At 35.7% G+C, this 17660-nt stretch overlaps 1 protein-coding gene across 8 annotated transcripts in view; it reads left to right on the forward strand.

Moving 5' to 3' along the window:
• Positions 1-17660, forward strand: part of HEATR5A (HEAT repeat containing 5A) — a 66918-nt gene that overhangs the window by 17757 nt on the left and 31501 nt on the right. For all 8 annotated transcript variants that reach the window (XR_008747374.1, XM_055805065.1, XM_055805050.1 and 5 more), the window contains 10 exons: positions 97-246; positions 476-647; positions 2552-2712; positions 5131-5386; positions 6487-6642; positions 7435-7685; positions 10863-10974; positions 11849-12001; positions 13281-13380; positions 14140-14249. Coding sequence is in view for 7 of the 8 variants with exons in the window: in XM_055805065.1 (XP_055661040.1) it covers positions 97-246; positions 476-647; positions 2552-2712; positions 5131-5386; positions 6487-6642; positions 7435-7685; positions 10863-10974; positions 11849-12001; positions 13281-13380; positions 14140-14249 (1621 nt within the window). In the remaining variant the exon portion in view is untranslated. The remainder of the gene's footprint in view (positions 1-96; positions 247-475; positions 648-2551; positions 2713-5130; positions 5387-6486; positions 6643-7434; positions 7686-10862; positions 10975-11848; positions 12002-13280; positions 13381-14139; positions 14250-17660) is intronic.

The following is a 17660-nucleotide window of genomic DNA, read 5'->3' on the forward strand; positions in this document are numbered from 1 at the left end:
CAAACCATTGTTTACCTACTCCAGTAGTTGGCATTTTGTATTTCCAAGGAGTTTAGGGTTACAAAACCTTAACACTTCTCTTTTTCATTTTTTCAGTCTCAAGGTCGTTATGAAATCATGCTTAGTTTGCAAAATATATTAAATGGTTTAGGAGCTGCTGCTATCCCCTGTCACAGGGATATTTACAAAGCTGCCCGATCATGTTTGACAGATCGATCTATGGCAGTCCGCTGTGCTGCTGCAAAGGTAAAGTGTTCTAATTGCTGTTTTTATTAAGTAAGCTCCCTAAATACAGTTCGTTCTTAATGGATGATGAATACAGCAGAAAATACATCTTTTGCTTATCTTTATTTGTTTGATATTGCCTTGGCAACAAAACTTCAAGTGACTTCAGTATGAAGCAACATGCTTATTTTGTTAGGGAGAACTCTGCTTTTCTACGTCAAAATATTTTTATTTCTCTTTTTTTCTCTAGTGTCTTCTTGAACTTCAGAATGAAGCAGTATTTATGTGGAGTACAGATCTGGATAGTGTTGTGACCTTGTGTTTTAAGTCCTTCGAAGGTTCCAATTATGATGTACGATTAGCAGTTTCAAAACTTTTGGGCACAGTATTAGCTAGAGCTCTAACATCCAAACAGATAACAGGTAAAGTATGTATTTTGTTTGCAGATTCCTCATCTGTAATACGTCAGATGATAAAAAATTCTCAAGTTCTCTTGAAGCCTGAAGTACAATCTCTGGCTTAGTCTTTTCTGTAACATTTTTCTTGTGAAGTACTGTGATTTTGGTTGTGTTAACCTGCATAGATATATATTTATGAAGTAATATACAAGGAAAAAAATTCGGTATTTTCTCTGTTACAAGACTGTTATTGTATGGAGAGAAATCGGTAGCCTCAAGAATTTAAAGGCACGATTAATTTAAGCAGTGTAGAAAGCACTAAGATTCTCAAGAGAGTGTCTCTGTCAAACTAAAGACTTTAAGATACCTTCAGGCTGTTTTCCGCAACTGTCCATGCCGCATCTGGATTGTCTAGCGGTACAAATGTGATCAGAATGAACATGCCGTTTTGTTCACTCAACAGACCATGTAATAGTTTTTGGTGACAGACAGTACTTGATCTAACTGAAGTATCCTGGCACAAAGTTAGTATCTTTAGTCTTTGGTGTCATACAGACTGAGCGTTTTTAGTCCAATCTTAGGAGCTTATAAAAGCACACAAGGTAAGTGTGATTCAGAGTGTTCTGCGTTTAATGGCATCAGAAAAGACCTTCAGTGCAATGAGCAACAGATGACAAAACTATATGGCTTTAAGCCCAGCCTACTGCCTTTCAAAATTCTTGAGGCTCTGTATTTGTGTTGGAGTCTGTGAAGTCTTGATTTATAAAGTATCTTTCTAAGAATCTTTTGGAGAGAGTTACAGTGTTACAGAAAACAAGGGGCACTTCTCTTTTCCCAGTAAAGTAAAAAAGAAATACTCTGACCTCTTTATAGACTCAGTAGTTTTCTTTGATCTTTGTAAGCAGTGTGGTTGTATTTCTAAACTGCTAAGATAAGGTTATATAAGAAGCTTATCAACTGGTTGGTTGGTTGTTTTTACTTTCTTTTTGTTATTTTTAGTTAAAAAGAAGTTAGAGCTAAGTGAGACAGAAGCTGGTTGGGGGCTAGAAGGGGCCTGGGGAGAAGTGGAGGGAGCATTACGTGAAGAAGTGCATAGTCCTGAGGTTTCTGCATTGTATCTGATAACCTGCTGATACTGTGTTTATGGTTTTTATTTTTGGGGGGGGCATGACTGTTTCATATTGTATCATTCCTTTTCCCATTTCAACACTTGGAAGACAACGAAAAATGTAGTGAAAATTTTAGGTCACTTAGTTTGCACAGTGTGCTGTCATCATGCTAAGTTTGCACACACATGTCCCAGCATGTATTTTAAATGAACTTTCTATCAAGAGATAAAACAATGGAATAGGAATTAGGGAAAAATAATTTTCCTAGAAGCTCGTGAACATATTCTATTATTTTCATTCCTTTGGGGAGCTAATTTAATACTAAGGTGAGATGCGGTTTTTTTTCTAAGAGAACCTGTAGCTGTGCCCTGACCTGGCTGCAGAAAGATAATCCACCTTGCCTGGAATTCAGAATAGAGAGTTATCTTTGGTGGTAAGCTGCAATGAGTTAAGTCAGGGCTTTCATGAAGCTTTGGGTGGTAGGAGTAGGCCACGCTGACCTTTTTGCAAAGGGAGCTTAGATTAGATGGTAAATACTGACAGAGGGTGTATGTATGTATATGTATTAGGTGGTGGCCTAAACTATGTAAAGGTAGCTGAAGCAGAAGAACTTGAGAAATCCTGTGGTTTGCTAGAGCAGTGAGTCCTAAAACATTTTTGTTTCTGTTGTGAAATTATGTTCTAACAGTATTTGGATTTGATTGGGCTACTGAATTCATGCAAATATTTTTTTATGCAACCATTAGAGTGGAAACTTTTCTTCTAAAATGTAACAAGTTTTACAGAGCTGTTCCTCTAAATATTTACAACTATTCTTAGCATCCACCAGGCATAACTTCCGCAGAATCTGTTTGGAAGAAGTGATGGAGCTATTGGGAACTGGATTTCTGCGTGGAAGTTGTGGATTTCTACGAGCCAGTGGTGATATGTTGAAAGGGACCAGTTCAGTCAGCAGAGATGTTAGAGTTGGAGTCACCCAGGTTTGGATTACGTTAGTTATCATTTTCTGAGATTGCTAAACATTCCTATAGTCACTGTTTTGCTCTCCATATATCTCCTATTTCATTCTGGTTTGTATCTGTGACAAAATGTATGTACTTTAAAATAGTGATTTACGTCTTGAGTTATGCTAGAAAGAAAAGAAAAAAGATTTCTGATGTTGCTTATTGTTTACCTGATAGTTTTAACTTCTCAGAATTAAATATATATTACTCGTCAAAGCTTCACATGATGTAAATTTCAGGTAAGTGATATAAATAAGTACTTTCCTAAAATTTTTTAAATTAATAACTTATGTCTAAAAATGAAAAGAAATTACAAGGATTCTTTGAACTTGAAATAGTTTCCTTCTATACAGGGACATTCCCAGTCCTGTTCTGAAAGAGTCGTTCTGTTTGGAGTAAGTGCATGAAAAATAAGGAAAACAAAATGTAGTGGAAAAAAACAACTGTTTTACTGTGTTCCTGGATGCTCAATTAGAGCATAGAGTCTTGTTAACTGAGCAGGACTGAAGTCAGACCATATAGTGCATGCTGGTTAAAGCAGTATAAATTTTTCAGATAATATCAGGTTGGCTTCTTCCTGTAAATTTTATCTTAAACAACATTTACATGCTAAGACCTAGATATTCAAATGTTAAGTCTGTGAATCAAGACTAAAGGTCATGGTAAACATTTGCATATCAGTCAGCTGTGATTATTTTAATGTTACAGTCCCCACAGCTATTGGATACATCCCCTTTGCCAGTGAGGGAGTTTTTTTAGTGCATTTCAACTCCTGCAGTGCAAAAAAATCTGTAAATTAGCTTGATTGACTGATAGAAGCCAGACTTTGTACTGAAACGGCTAGAAGGTGCTCACAAATTGTCTTCTATGCTCAGATTGTGCTGGGTAGAAACATTAACTTCTGGCAGACAGATAGAAGGACTGGGGAACAATAATACCTTGACAGCTATTTGCTTGGAAAATGCATGCCAGACTCCTAGGGTGTTCTGTATACACGGTGATTTTATTAGTTTTCCAGGAACAGATAGTTACAGTGTTTTGGCTGTTTGTACTGTTTTTTGGAGGTTGTCTCCTTTTTCATGCATGTCTGCATTCACACAATAGTACTTGTGAGAGATGGTACACTCTTAACTGTACCAGAACAGTCAAAATAGTGCAATGTTTCTATAAGAAAAACTTGAGAAATTGTGTGTTTCGGTGCTTGTGAGTAGAAAGCACTTGCAGTTATAAAAGATATTAACACTGAAGATGACTTCTTACATATGGAAGAAGAATTAATATTTGTTCAAGACACAGCCAGATTCAAGATGTAATTCAAAATGTAGCCATAGCAGTATGACTCTTCACAAGTCTATTTATCCTGTTAAATTCCTCAGTTTTCAAATCCATAAAACAGGGGTAACGTGCTGGTACTTTATGAAGCCTAAGTAGTATTTGTTAAGAGCTGTTACGTGCTAACACAATCTCACAGTACAATTTCTCCATCTACAGTACTTCTTTTAATGTGAATAATTTTGTTGTTAATACTAGACATGAGACAAGTATGTACGAGGTGAATATAGAAGTTCATTGATACGGATAGTAGTTGTAGGAATTTTGTGTGTTCATTTGCACATTCTCATTTTTTGTATTCCCTTTTCTTGATGGTAGCACATCTATTCATTAAAAAAACCCAACACATGTACATGTAAGGCATTTGTAAGGGAGTGTATTATGTGGCAAAACAAATGGTCTTGTGGTGATTAGATTTGTAAAGTGACTCTGCATTCTTTCTCTTTGTTGTGACAAACGTAGTCTTTTTATGGTACCTCCATTACAAGGCAAACAATTAAAATTAATTGAGATGAAGAGCAGTGCTTGGGGGCTGCAAATATTCCCTAATTCAAAGCCTATAATAACAAAATTCTCTCAGGGTTCTGGGTTATAGTTTTGTAACATAGTAGTTCTTAAAATGCATTCATACATTAAATTTGGGTTCCATGTGCAGAATGTTAAATAGCTGGAAGCTGTTGTTCAGTGAGACCAAACACAATGTTTTACATAACAAGTGCCTGTGCAGGGTAAACTGCCATTTCTCACACTCTGAAGTGAAATAACATGGGCAGGCAGCTTGAATTAATTTACAGTGAAAGCAGGCTGCAATATTGCTAGTACAGTTTTGATAGTAATTTAAATTATTAAAATAGGTCAAAAAAATTTTGCAGCTACCTGAAAGTGAGAACGTAAGTGATTTATGAATGTGTAAATTCAGAAGTAATCTCACATAAGTGATGTTCTAGTTGTGGCAGTGTGCAGGGATTTTTTTTAAAAGAAGAAAATACATGTGGGATAGTTGGCAGTGGTTTTCCAGATGATTTTGCTCTAAAATATGGCTTCTTTTCAAATCTCTTTCAGGCATATGTGGTATTTGTCTCTACATTAGGAGCACAATGGCTTGAAAGGAACTTCTCTGCCTTCCTTTCCCATATTCTAGATCTTGTGTCTCCATCTCACCCTAAGGCCATTCAGAGTCAGATGGATGCTATCGGCTGTCGCCGCTGTGTTTCCTTTATCCTTCGAGCTACAGTAGGAGGCCTTCTTGGGGAAAAAGCTCAAATTGCAGCTGCCAAGGAGATTTGTCAGGCCATCTGGAAACTGAAGAAAGTTGTGGGTATGGGTCTAACAAGATTATCCATTTGGGCCTCTGTTTTTCCTTTTTTAAGTGATTGTCCAACTTCCTAATCCAGAGACTGCAGAAACAGAATATGTAGTGCTGATTTATTACCATAATAATGTAGGGGGCTTTCGATGGGCTGCTTTGTTTTTAACTTGGCTGGTTATTTGTTTGTGTGTGTGTCTGTGTTTCTGCATGTGTGTACCCACACAAGTGGAAACATCTTTTATAACATTTTTTTTCCCCTGGCAAATACTGTTTTTAACAATTAGAAATAAAATAATATATACAGTAATAAAGTAGAGACGATATTGTTAAGTAAGTTAAATTCGCAGTTAATACATGTCTAGACAGATTCTGCCTTCCTGTCCAGAGCAGCTGACGCTACTTATGGTTCAAAAAAGAAACATGCGTTCCTAACTGACAAAATGAGCATTTCTCCTGGAGAAAACGGATCTCTTGCATGGTAGTCTTGTACACAGCTTCCCAAAAAAGCTACTGATCTTCCGCCATCGTCCTTGTAGGGGAAAAGAATGTTGGGCATAACCAGTCATCCCCTGGTGTACAGCAGCATATTGTATCCTATTTAAATGTTAGATGCCTAAACTGGCATAATAATTTGTGTCTGAAAAGGTGAACTTTTAAAAAACTCCAGATTTTTCCCTCCCTCTTCATTCCCTACCCCACCTTCTCACTCGCTTGCTCTTGCTCAATTTACTCTTTCCTTCCCTTTCTTTTTTCCTGCAATGTAGTACATTCTGGCAAGTTACATCAAAGCATGACCTCTTTAAGTCACTAGTGAGGCTGAGAATAGCATGCTTCTTACTAGTCACTGTTCCCCACCACTTAAAGATAAGCAATTCGGTAGTGTTCATTTTATCTACCCTCACAGACGTTACTGCACTATCCATTTGAGTAATAGAAATGTACTTGGCTCAGTGAAGGCCAACCTTTGCAAAACAGTTTGGTAAATATAAATGGTAACGGTAAAAGCTCATTTGGTAATACAAACAACTTACTACAGCAAAATTCTTCTTCTGATGTTTGTTTCATTTTGGTAATGATTTCATGGGGGTTTTCCTATATTGTGTTACCAGATGCTGCAATAAGTGACAGTAACCTGGAAACAAGAATTAGTACAACAGATGTAACAGCAAGTCAACATGTGCTTGTTTGTGCACTTCAGGAACTTGGAAGTCTCATCCAGGGCTTAGGAACTACAGCAGGACCGCTACTGCAAGATTCCAGTACAGGTACAGGCCCTGAATTGTTTTGTGGCCAGAGTACAAAATACATTCCTTTGTTCACTGTGATCTTTGATGGCTCGACTGTCAATTCTTCAAATCCGTTGGGATCCTTTGTCTAGCACTGACTATAGCAACCTTTTTTCTGGTGTGCAGGCTCCTCACTTGGACCTTCTTAGTTCTATCCTTTTCTATTTTCTCCCACTAAATTTAAAAAAAAAAAAAAAAAGAGGGGGAGTTGGCTACCTTACACGGTGTAGGAAATCTTTAGGCATTGCTCAAAGAGTTCTGTATCTTCTCCAACCTGTACTAGTATGTTAATTGAAAAAAAACAATGAACACTATCAAATTTATCTCCATTAAGGGTTATATTTGATGTCCAATACTTCATAATGTTTATAGTAAATCAGTTTGATTGAGCTGAGTACCTTCATCTGCCTTTGTTTTCATTGAGCTGCTTTTTTTTTTTTTAATGGGTTCAAGTAGACATCTGTTTCCACTGCATGGATTTCTGCTTCCTTGAGAATACTTACAGATATTTTCTATGCATGTTGGTGAATAACAGTGTAATGTGTTAGATTTTCTCCATATCATTACTTTTCATTCAGCGTAACTTTTTTGAAAAGTATTAAGTATTTAAATTTTGTAAGAAATATTTCACAATAAAAATCAATAGTACTGTTTAAAGAGAAGTACACAGACTGGGTAGTGCTACATTCACCAGTACTCTCTCTGCATTTTTGCTTGTCTGACAATCTGCTTCCATATTTCTTAAGTGTGTTTATGCATTTTATTTTTCAGGAGTTCTGGAAGCAGTAATTTCGGTCATTCTTCATCCCAGCATTTCAGTTAGACTAACAGCAGCTTGGTGTTTGCGCTGTATTGCAGTAGCATTGCCCTCCTATGTGTCCCTACTGTTGGATCGTTGCATTGAACGTCTTAGTGCATTGAAAACCTCCCCAGAAGCAATAACTGGCTACAGTTTTGCTGTTGCTGCTTTGCTGGGTGCAGTAAAATACTGTCCTTTAGGAATTCCACATGGAAAAGGGAAGGTATGGTCGGAATACTTTGTTTATATGCAGTTCTTTGTTGTTTTTGCGGTAGTATTTGCATGCATTCTTTATGACATGATCACATAATGCAGTGTACTGATGAGAGACTTTCTTTCCTTGAGAAGGGGATTTTGAAGCATACCATAACTTGGATAAGCAAGTGTTTTTCTCACTTGTGTCAGGATTGTGAATTTCTCAGGAAATTCCACTAATGACTTTATTAACCACTCGTACTGCTACCTTTTTCTAAGGTAGAAGTTTGTTAGGGGAGAAATTTGGTGTTTTGGGACAGAGGGCAGTTCTGTGGAGCTGTAAGGACTTAAATCGAACAGCCTAAGAAAAGGTTTACCTGGAGAAAATATTTCTTGAGTAGAGTTACAATTTCCAGAATTTCAAACTAAATTCTTTACAGCAAGATCAGACCATCTGCAATTCTGGCCCAGTTTGACTTAAATTAGAAAACTGTCATTTCAGCAGTGTTAATGGTGAGAAAGGGCTAGTTCGGAGTACATACAGCTGAAGTGTATCAGACTTTGCCAAAGGAAAAAGATCTTTCTTTTTTAAAAAATGATTGCAAGTATACATACAGGTCTTTTGCGTGTTGCGATGTTAGAAATAAGTTTCCTGGAAGGAAACTCATTCAACCACAGATGAAGTCAAATTAGTATTTCCCAGGCCCATCAATGACTCTCCAGTGTACAGTTTACTCAGTGCTTACGCCAATAACAGCAGTTATGTATTATCTTGAAAATCTTTGACTAAGTCCAACAGAATTTTTAGTTAAGTCCAACAGATACATGCTTTCATTTTGTTTAACAGAATTTAACAGAAACCAGTTTCTTGCATTAACGTAGTTTAAGATGCTTGTACCAGTCCCCTTCCCTAAAGCAGATAGAATATACTGTGCTCTGAAGTTTTAGGGATGTGCAGATATAGAAATACAGACCAAGAGAAGAAGCTGTTTCCATCTCAATGAGAACTTCATCCATGGAGTGAGTTATAGCTGGAAAACTGCAGTGCAACACCACTGTCAGCAGTACCTGCTAATTCTCTGCATAATGTAGAAACTTACATTCTCAGTTCTGAAAATACCTGTTTCGGAGCCAGCAGACATTAGAGAAGGAGTGGCAGTTTTACATGAGGGTTGTGGTTTTTCTCTTGTTACTATACCACTATAAGATGAAAGGAATGTTTTGGTTTACTAGGAAAAATGTCCTTTGCAGTTATTCTAGCCCACCCTTTCCATGTCGTTGAGTATTAACAGTTCCATGCCACTCCTTAACAGACATTGCTAACTACCGTTGTTGACATTCAAAGTCCCAAATGCTGATGAAACAATTTATAAATGAACAAAAAAAAAAAAGTAATTTGCCTTAGCTTTTAAAAACTTTTCCTTGTTATTACTGAAAGACCATAGGGAGAGAAAATTAATATTGTTTGCCCAGTTATATAGATAAAAATTGCCATTCAAATACTACACACCTAAGCAGAGCTGAAATTTCTGTTTAACAGAGAAATGTAATTCTTTACAAAGCTTTCTTTTAGAGGAACAGAGTAAGATGAAATAGGGCCAGGAGGAGGTATGGGAGGTCACAGAAAAGTGTGGGAGAAACACTGTATTCTGTACTGAGCTGGCAGAGGGGAGAACAGAGGAGCTGACAAAAGCCCTTTTCCATTCTCTCCTAGGAATGCTGCCAGATTCCAGACTAGCTGCTCTTCTGAGGAGCTGAAAGAGACCAGTGTTAAATAGAGCAGTTCTGAAAAGGAAATATCAAACATAGACAGTAGTGACCTGGACAGAAGCTGTTTTATATTAATGCATTTTTCTCTGAGAAAGCAGTTAGAGTTGCAGGTGGAACCTATTCAAGAAAACAAAATAATTAGTGGGTGTGTATATATTTAGCATTCTGTACTAGTGCTTATACTTCAGTTCAAAAATAAGACATTTCTCCTAGTACACAGAGAGAAAAGTTGTCAGAAATCATTAAAGAAATTCTTTCTAGGGTGTTTGTTTAACAGGTAATTTAAGTATACTAAGCTGTTAGTGATTCTTAGTAGTATTATTTAACAAGGATACTGTTTTAATGGTAGAATGGGGTATTTCGATGCTATCAGGAACCTATAAAACAGATAATTTGCAGCTCCCTGATAGCATTATGGAATTGGGGAAACTAGTATTTTCAGACTTGGTATTTTATGAAGTTTTGAAGTATACAGATTTCAAATTTTCATGAAGCAAACTTTCAGGTGCAAACTTTCATGACATTTTAAAGTGTGTAGATAAATTTTAGAAGGAATATACTGTCCAAATAAATCATAGCATGCAAAAAAATTGTAGAAGGATGTTGTCTATACTGAGGCTTTTAATGATTTTATTGATAATGGCACTTCTTACTTGTAATACTAATTTATAAGCATTTTGTTTTGGTGACAAGACATAATGCAAGATATAAGAAATACTTTTTGGCATATGTGAAATGTCACCGAAGCAAACCACTTGCAGAATACTTCTAGCATTTGTAGCTGTACTGTGGTAATTGTCCATGGACACAGTATGTGTTCCTCCATGTAAATTCTAGATACCTTGTGCTTTGGTAATAAGTGCAGATTGTCACCTTGCATTTAGGACATAATAGTAGGCATGTGCAGTTTTTGCAGAGAAGCTAGGAGGAATTCGAACTATACTATTCTAACTTGTTTGTTTAGTCATACCATTTGTTGATTTAAAAACTGTCAGAGAGTAATAGACCTTACTCTAAAACAAGGATAAAAAGATCATTACCCCTCTCACCACTTCTTCTGAGCTCTAAATTGCAGGCCTCATGCTATCCTTTTTCTATACAGTGGCATAAATGAGTATCAGAACACTTCTATCCTTGCAGCGTGTATTCCTATGAGAATTATCAGCTATCGTTTTACTGCTGATAAAAGAAAGGGGAACAAAGTAACAAAGTAACTTACCTAGTACCCCACAGAACTATTGAAGCCCTCCAGGACTAGCACTGAAGTCAGTCATTGCATCTTCATGAGCCTCGGTTTATTGCCTTAGTGTGAGGGGAAGATGGCATTCTATTTGGGGACACTGAAATAGGATTAAGTATCACAGCAAATAGTAATGAAAAAATATCTGGTTATTACTAAGATGCTGATGCTCTGATTTTCTCTTTAACTTTGAAGGTAATCATGACAGTAGCAGAGGATTTGTTGTGTTCTGCTTCTCAAAACAGTCGCATTTCACTGCAGCGAACGCAGGCTGGATGGCTGTTGATATCTGCCCTCATGACATTAGGTAGTACCTTTCTACAATTTTTCTTAAACTACATTTTGTTCTCTGTTCTGTCTCTGACTTTAGCTCTTTTAATGTTTCTTTTAATTTACCACTGCAAAATAATTCTAAAAAAATAAATTATTGTTTGGAATCTTTAGAAAAACTTTCTAAAATAAAACTGTAATTTCTTTCAAATTTGCTATTGATTCGTTGGGAGCAATGTCTGAAAAAGTGACTGAGTAGGGCCTGTTATTAATTAAATGCAGAAGATAAATTTCAAAGTCAATCTAACCAAATGTCTTTGTGGTCATGAAGAATTACACTGATACTTTTCAACATCTATCTCAGCAGAAAATGAGCTAATCATTTTTATTTCCCTCTTGTCAGGCATTTCTCATATTTATTAGTGGTCACATTATTGGCTGTGATCACTAAATTACTAATTGGAAAATGTATTTTATCTGTTTTGTTCACATTGTTAAGGCACCATTCATGTTTTCAGTGCTTACTTGTGCCCAACAGCTTCCAGTTTTTTCTTAGATTAGGGAAAACACACCTTGTGCATTAACCTATTACAAAAGTTTGCTTTTCTGAATATCACTGTTGCTTATTACATCTCTTTTATGATGGTGATCCACAGGGTCTGTACTTTGTAAAACAGAGACTATAGTTGGCTCGGTGACACACTAGTAAATGTGTCAGTGAGTATGTAGTTATGTATGAAAATGGAGTACCAAGACAGTAGACATTGAGAAATTACATATGAGAAGGTGAGAAAATAGCATAAAGTTTTGTTCACAGCTGTAAAGATTTTGTGAATATAGAAAAAAGGACCAAAGAGAAAATTTAATTTTATTAATCCTTACATTGCCATGACAACCATCAACATTTACAGGTCCTGCAGTTGTCCAGCACCATCTGCCACGAATGCTGTTACTGTGGAAGTGCATCTTTCCATCATCTCCTAAAGACCTAGAAATAGAGAAGACACGAGGAGATTCATTTACCTGGCAAGTAACACTGGAAGGTCGTGCTGGTGCTCTCTGTGGTAAGTGGGATTTACTGTGTCTTTATCTGCATATTTATAGTTGGGCTGTTTGTTTATTTTTTCCTTTGGAAAGAACAAGGATCCTGCATATTGTTTGTTTCACTGGATGGTAAGAGATGTATTCACTCCCCAATATACGTGCTTCTACATATATATATATAAATATATACATGTGTTTCATTTTTGTAAAAAACAGATGAAAATAACCCAAGAGGGTTTTTCCTCTTTTTCTTCTAATCAGCTGGTTTCCAAGCAGTAAATGATATCAGGAAGGTTGCTTCTTTTCTCTTGTTTAACATACATATCACAGTAATGAATGAAGACCCAGATCAGGAATGTGCTCTGTTGTTTGTACAGTCTATTATATTTGGTAAATAGCAGTTCTGTTTCCTAACATGTAACTTTCTGTAAGCAAAATAGAATTGGTGAGTCAGTCAAACACATTTGTGAGAGTGGGAAGACTGAAGTAAAAACTGCAGTAAGGAAGTTGAAATTCTCAGCCAGTAAAGAGTACTGTGTATTTGGCTACTGTCTGGTGGGTTGCATTTTTTCGTCATGAAATACTATGAATTTGGGTTTCCAAGAGATTACTCTGGTGATCTTCAAACACTTAATGTGTTTCAGTTATGTACTCTAGAGTACTGAAGGGTTCTTTGCATTGCAGATATGTGAACCCTAGTATAGTGATCATCCCTCTCACTCACTATTAAAATTTATTGGAAAGCATGGAATTCCATAGCAATTTCGTTTTTTAAGTAACCTAAACAATTTAAATATTTATTTTTTTCTTTTGGAAGTCTGTATATTCTCTAGGTGCATCTGTAAATATAATGAAAAATACTACTGCACATTTAAGTTGTTTCCTAAAGTACAGTAATTAAGCTGAATTTAAATAGAAAACTGGCAGAGTAAGCAGCAGATCATCTGATCATCATCCTTCTCCCATTTTTTTTTGTTATCATCATGAGGTTGAGTTATATCCCATAACTCAATTCATAACAAAAAGCAAAAAATGCTTGCATTATATATGCAATTAAAAGTCCAGATATGAATGTCCAAGCTGAGACACCAAAACAGTGTATCTGTCATTACAACTCCTTTAATTTGAGATTTTTATCAGTTTCTTAAATTATTGGTGAAAATATTTTAGAATTTTTTTGCATGCTTTCTTCTGCTTCTAGGTTATTAGTGAGGTAATAATGTGATTACTTCACTATTGTGATTTTTTTTCTTCTAGATCTCTCACACTAAGTAAGTTAAAATCCAATTCCTTTTCTAGCTATCAAAAGCTTTGTTTCCCACTGTGCTGGTCTTCTTATGGATGAAGTTGTTCAGAGACTTCTTCCTCCTCTCCCAAGTGCTGTTGATTTATTGACGCAGTAAGTATGTGTATAAAACTGTTAAATGAGATTCTGGCTTTGAAAAGCTACAGAGCAATCTTCTTGTATTTAATTTTAGCGCACTTTCTAAAGAACTTTCCTCTCAAGGCACGAAAATTACAGAATTTAGCTGTAAAGCTGAAGACTATAGCTGGCATAATAATGGATCTTACAGATTCCAGTATCGTGTAAAAAAAAAGCTAGGGAAGAAATTATTGTATGGTTTTGTTAAGTTAGTGGTTTTATTCTGCTTTTTAAATCAAACATACACATTTGTGTTTACGCATGGTAGTTTTTTATAAAATAAAAAACAATTCAAGAATACGCTTGGACAAAAAGTTCTAGACATGGGCATTTTTTATATTTAGATTCAGAACTAAGCGGAAAAGGATTTTATACTTTTTAAACTTTTGCCTTAAGAATATGTAGTGATTTAATGTATTTGAGTTCTAAACTCTTTAACTTATAGAGATACATCTATAAAAAGGTTAGTTGTAATAAATTTAGGTACAATCAAAGGAAATAGAAAACCTTGTTTATTTCTCTAGCGTTAAATAAAAATAATGATTGGGAATGGAGAACAGATACTCTGTCAGAACATGTGAAATACATTGTTTTGCTTTTACTATTGGTAATGCAAATCAAAACTGTACTTATGTATGATTTTAGAAGCATTCAGTAGAGTGGTACAAATTAAACCAGAGTGTTGCATAATGCTTAAAGTCTTTAACATCTCTGATGTGCTTTTTATATTTTAAGGCTTTCTTCAATATACAAATCATATGGCAATTCTTTAAAAACACCATCAACAGTTTACAGACATAAACTTTATGAATTACTAGCAGTATTGCCTCCAAAGACCTATGAAGGTATGTATTTCCTTACAAAGAGAAATGCATTAAAAATAACATGGGCTTGGTTTTAAGTTTTTGTTCAACATATATTCCACTAGCAAGAGTTAGTTCCACCATTTCTAATAAACAAATTTTATTCCTTCTGTTTAAATATGATGAAATTGTAGTGAATTCACTACTGTGGTTTTGAAAAATTAGTGTTCATGATCATCTTTTTTCCCCCCCTCTCCTATTACAAATACAGATTTTTGTACTATGTTTAGTTGAAACTTGAAGGCAGACAACCTTGCAATTTGAAGCTATTTGAAGAATTTGCTTTGTTTGATGCCTGTTTTGCTTTCCATTGAATCCCAAACCCAAAGGTGTAATCTTAGTATAAACCAATTGCATATAGTCCATTGAAAAAATTTAATTTAATTGCTTCAAGTAGACTTATATATTACAGATGTAGTAATCTGTTCCTGTGCAGATTGTGGGTAACGAGTTTGTATTTAAAAGTAAAATTGCAACAAAATGTGGGGATAGACTTACTTTCCTGTAGCAGAACATAACTAGCAGTATTTAAAATCTAATCCTCTAATCCAGTAACTATGCACTGTAGGTACACAAGTCTCACAGTTCAGCTAAAACATTAAATACCTTTGTCTGCTTTAAATTGTTTGCCATAGAGTACTGTATGGACTGAAATAAGGAATCGGAGTGGTTTTGACAGTTGTAAAGAGAAGTACAGGGTATTTCATCAGGACAGAGAGAATATGGGCAAGCCGGGCACTGAATTGCCTCTATCTTCTGTATCATGGAGGGAATCCTTACTCAAATAGTATGCTCCATCTAGTGGTAACTGCTAAGTGAATCTTCATAAGAACAAGCTCCTGACCTTTGCCATAAAGCAGTTGTTGTGTTACAAGTCTGTGTGTAACTCTTGAAGCATAGTGTATAATCATTTCTGACTTGGGCTTAAAGACTGAAAGTGATGTCTCTATCCATTATAGCAAGTTATTTCTTTTGTTCTTTTATTACAGGGACAATGTTTTACAGAATACAGATATTTGGGTGTGGGTAGGTTGGGCGGTTTCTTGGTGGATTTGGGATTTTTGCGTATGGTCTAACATAACTGAAAAATAAGTAGTGTTTTACAGTGTGGCCTGCAAAGCCTGACTTCCATGAGAGAGCATCCTAGCTGAGGATGCTGCATTCTAGAGCCAATACATAAAGAAAAAGCTTAAAAGATTTGTTATAAATGTGGTCACACCTCTGAAATCTTTGTAAATAGGTTTAGAATCAAAACAGTAATTTGATAGATGTAGTCTCAGAATTGTCCACCTGTTTGTAATACAGCAATATGAGAGTGGGGGAAGAATGGAAATGCATGTATTACCAGAGCTTATTTTCAAGGTCTGTCACATATTTTAGCATCTAAATATGCATACTTTAAAAATGAAAAAAAACCAACAACAAAAAACCAAAAAAAACCCAAAACAACTTTTTATGGTAAAGCTTGAAACACTGTTTTTCCCATATTGTTTCCAGTATGACAGTTCCATGCAGAAACTGTATCTCTTTGCAAATATACTAGGATTTTAAAAAAAAAAATAATGGGGAAAAGAATATATTTATGGAACCTAGGATGCTTTTTTTGCTGTGGAATTTTAGTTTTATTATTAGGAAGAATATTAGGAGTGTTGCACAGCCTGGCACATCTTGCACGGCTCAGAGCGACACACTGAATGAGAAGCTTAAACCAGTTCATGGTTTCATTTTTTCTTTTCATTTTCTTCGATCTAGGTACTGAGCCAGAGGCTAGAAACCTGCAAGTTATTTCTTTTTGAGAAGAGTAGTGATGGAACATACGCTAGGGGTTGTAACTCAAGGTTTTAGTATTTGCAAATAATGTGTAAAGCTTGCTTTCTTTAGCACAAGAGGAACAAAACAAAATACTCAGCAAAATAAACAGTTGAAAATAGGTTCTTTGTTCATAGCTCCAAGCATCTTCCTCTATTCAAACCTTTAGATTCCTGAGGCCTGAATTTCTGGGACTTGTTCAGGCTCTGCTTGATCCTTTCCTGCTCTCTTTCTGCCTCTCTCACGTTTCTCTTACTGCTTTCCGTTATCGCTGAAAATCAGTATCTGCTCAAAGAGCAGAATTTTATGGAGGCTTAGTGTGAGTATACATGAGTAGCAGCTGATTTTTTGTGTTATTTTAGCAGTGACACATAGGAGGAGAATGTATTAGGTTAAATTGAACATCAGTGAAAGACATTTAATGTGTTTTAGTTGCTGCCTTCCATCATCTCTGAACATTTAAGACTTTGCAATTTAGCTGATCCAAAATGTGAACTTGTTAAGCTGGAAAAAGCTGGTTCTGTTTCTAAGATGATGATTCATATTTGTGAACATTTTCATTTGTCATTAGTTTTGGATTATAATGTGCTCATGTTTTTGAGGCTGAAACGTTTATTTCCTGTGAGATAATATAAAAATTATTATAATGTCCAATTTAAGAATTTCACACAAATAATTTCAGTAGGTTGAATTTTGATTATTAGATTTATTGATGTTTTCTGTGGTCTGAAATTACTGTGTTTTTCAGAGAACTCATTAGGGTTCTTATCATTTTTAAGCTTTTTGTGCTTATTATGTTCCACTGTCTAAACCATAAAATTGAATACAAGGATTCACTTTCCTAATAGGACAAGATGAATAGCTAGAATGCTGGAACAGCAGTCTGGCTCAAAATTTTTAACTGCTTTACATTGGGATAATATTATTTGACATGTTGAGAGTGGCCAAGTCTCTAGGACTAAAATAAATGTTAATTGGGTTAAAAATTGCTGAGTGTCTCCATTAAATTTTATTTGAACAGTTGTTTTCATAGGAAGGGGCTTTTTTTTTCTTTTTTTCTTTTTTTTTTTTTTTAAATTGTCATCCATGATGATTAACAAAAGAGCAGTTTCTAGTTGTTGGATTTTATTACTGTGGTTTTTTTAAAGGCTCAGTTTATGTCCCTTTCACACACTACCTGTGCATCTTGGAATATATGCGATACTGCCAACCTTTTGCATTTAGGTTCGAGTTAAGCATTTCGGGAAAAATTACATATTTGCTAATTAGTCAGGGAGGCAGGCAAAGCAACAGATGCCTGCAAGACAGAGAAGCTGATGGGAGCAGGAGTCGGGGGGATAGAGGCAGGGAAGTGAGCTTTCTCAGAACAAACTCAAGATCCAGGAAGGATAAAATAGCTGTTTGCAGCTACCAGCTCCAACTAGACAAACAGTTCTGCTTGTGCTCGTACGAGGTGCTGAAAACTGTGTTGTCCTACTTTTTGGAACTTCAGCGTGTTGAAAAATTATAAGCATCTGTAGTGCAAACAGGTAATTGTGTGATCATCTAATAAAACTGAATGCAAGGAACTGGATATGTGGAGTC

The sequence above is a fragment of the Falco peregrinus genome, chromosome 1, assembly GCF_023634155.1.
Source record: "Falco peregrinus isolate bFalPer1 chromosome 1, bFalPer1.pri, whole genome shotgun sequence".
Taxonomy (NCBI): Eukaryota; Metazoa; Chordata; class Aves; order Falconiformes; family Falconidae; genus Falco; species Falco peregrinus.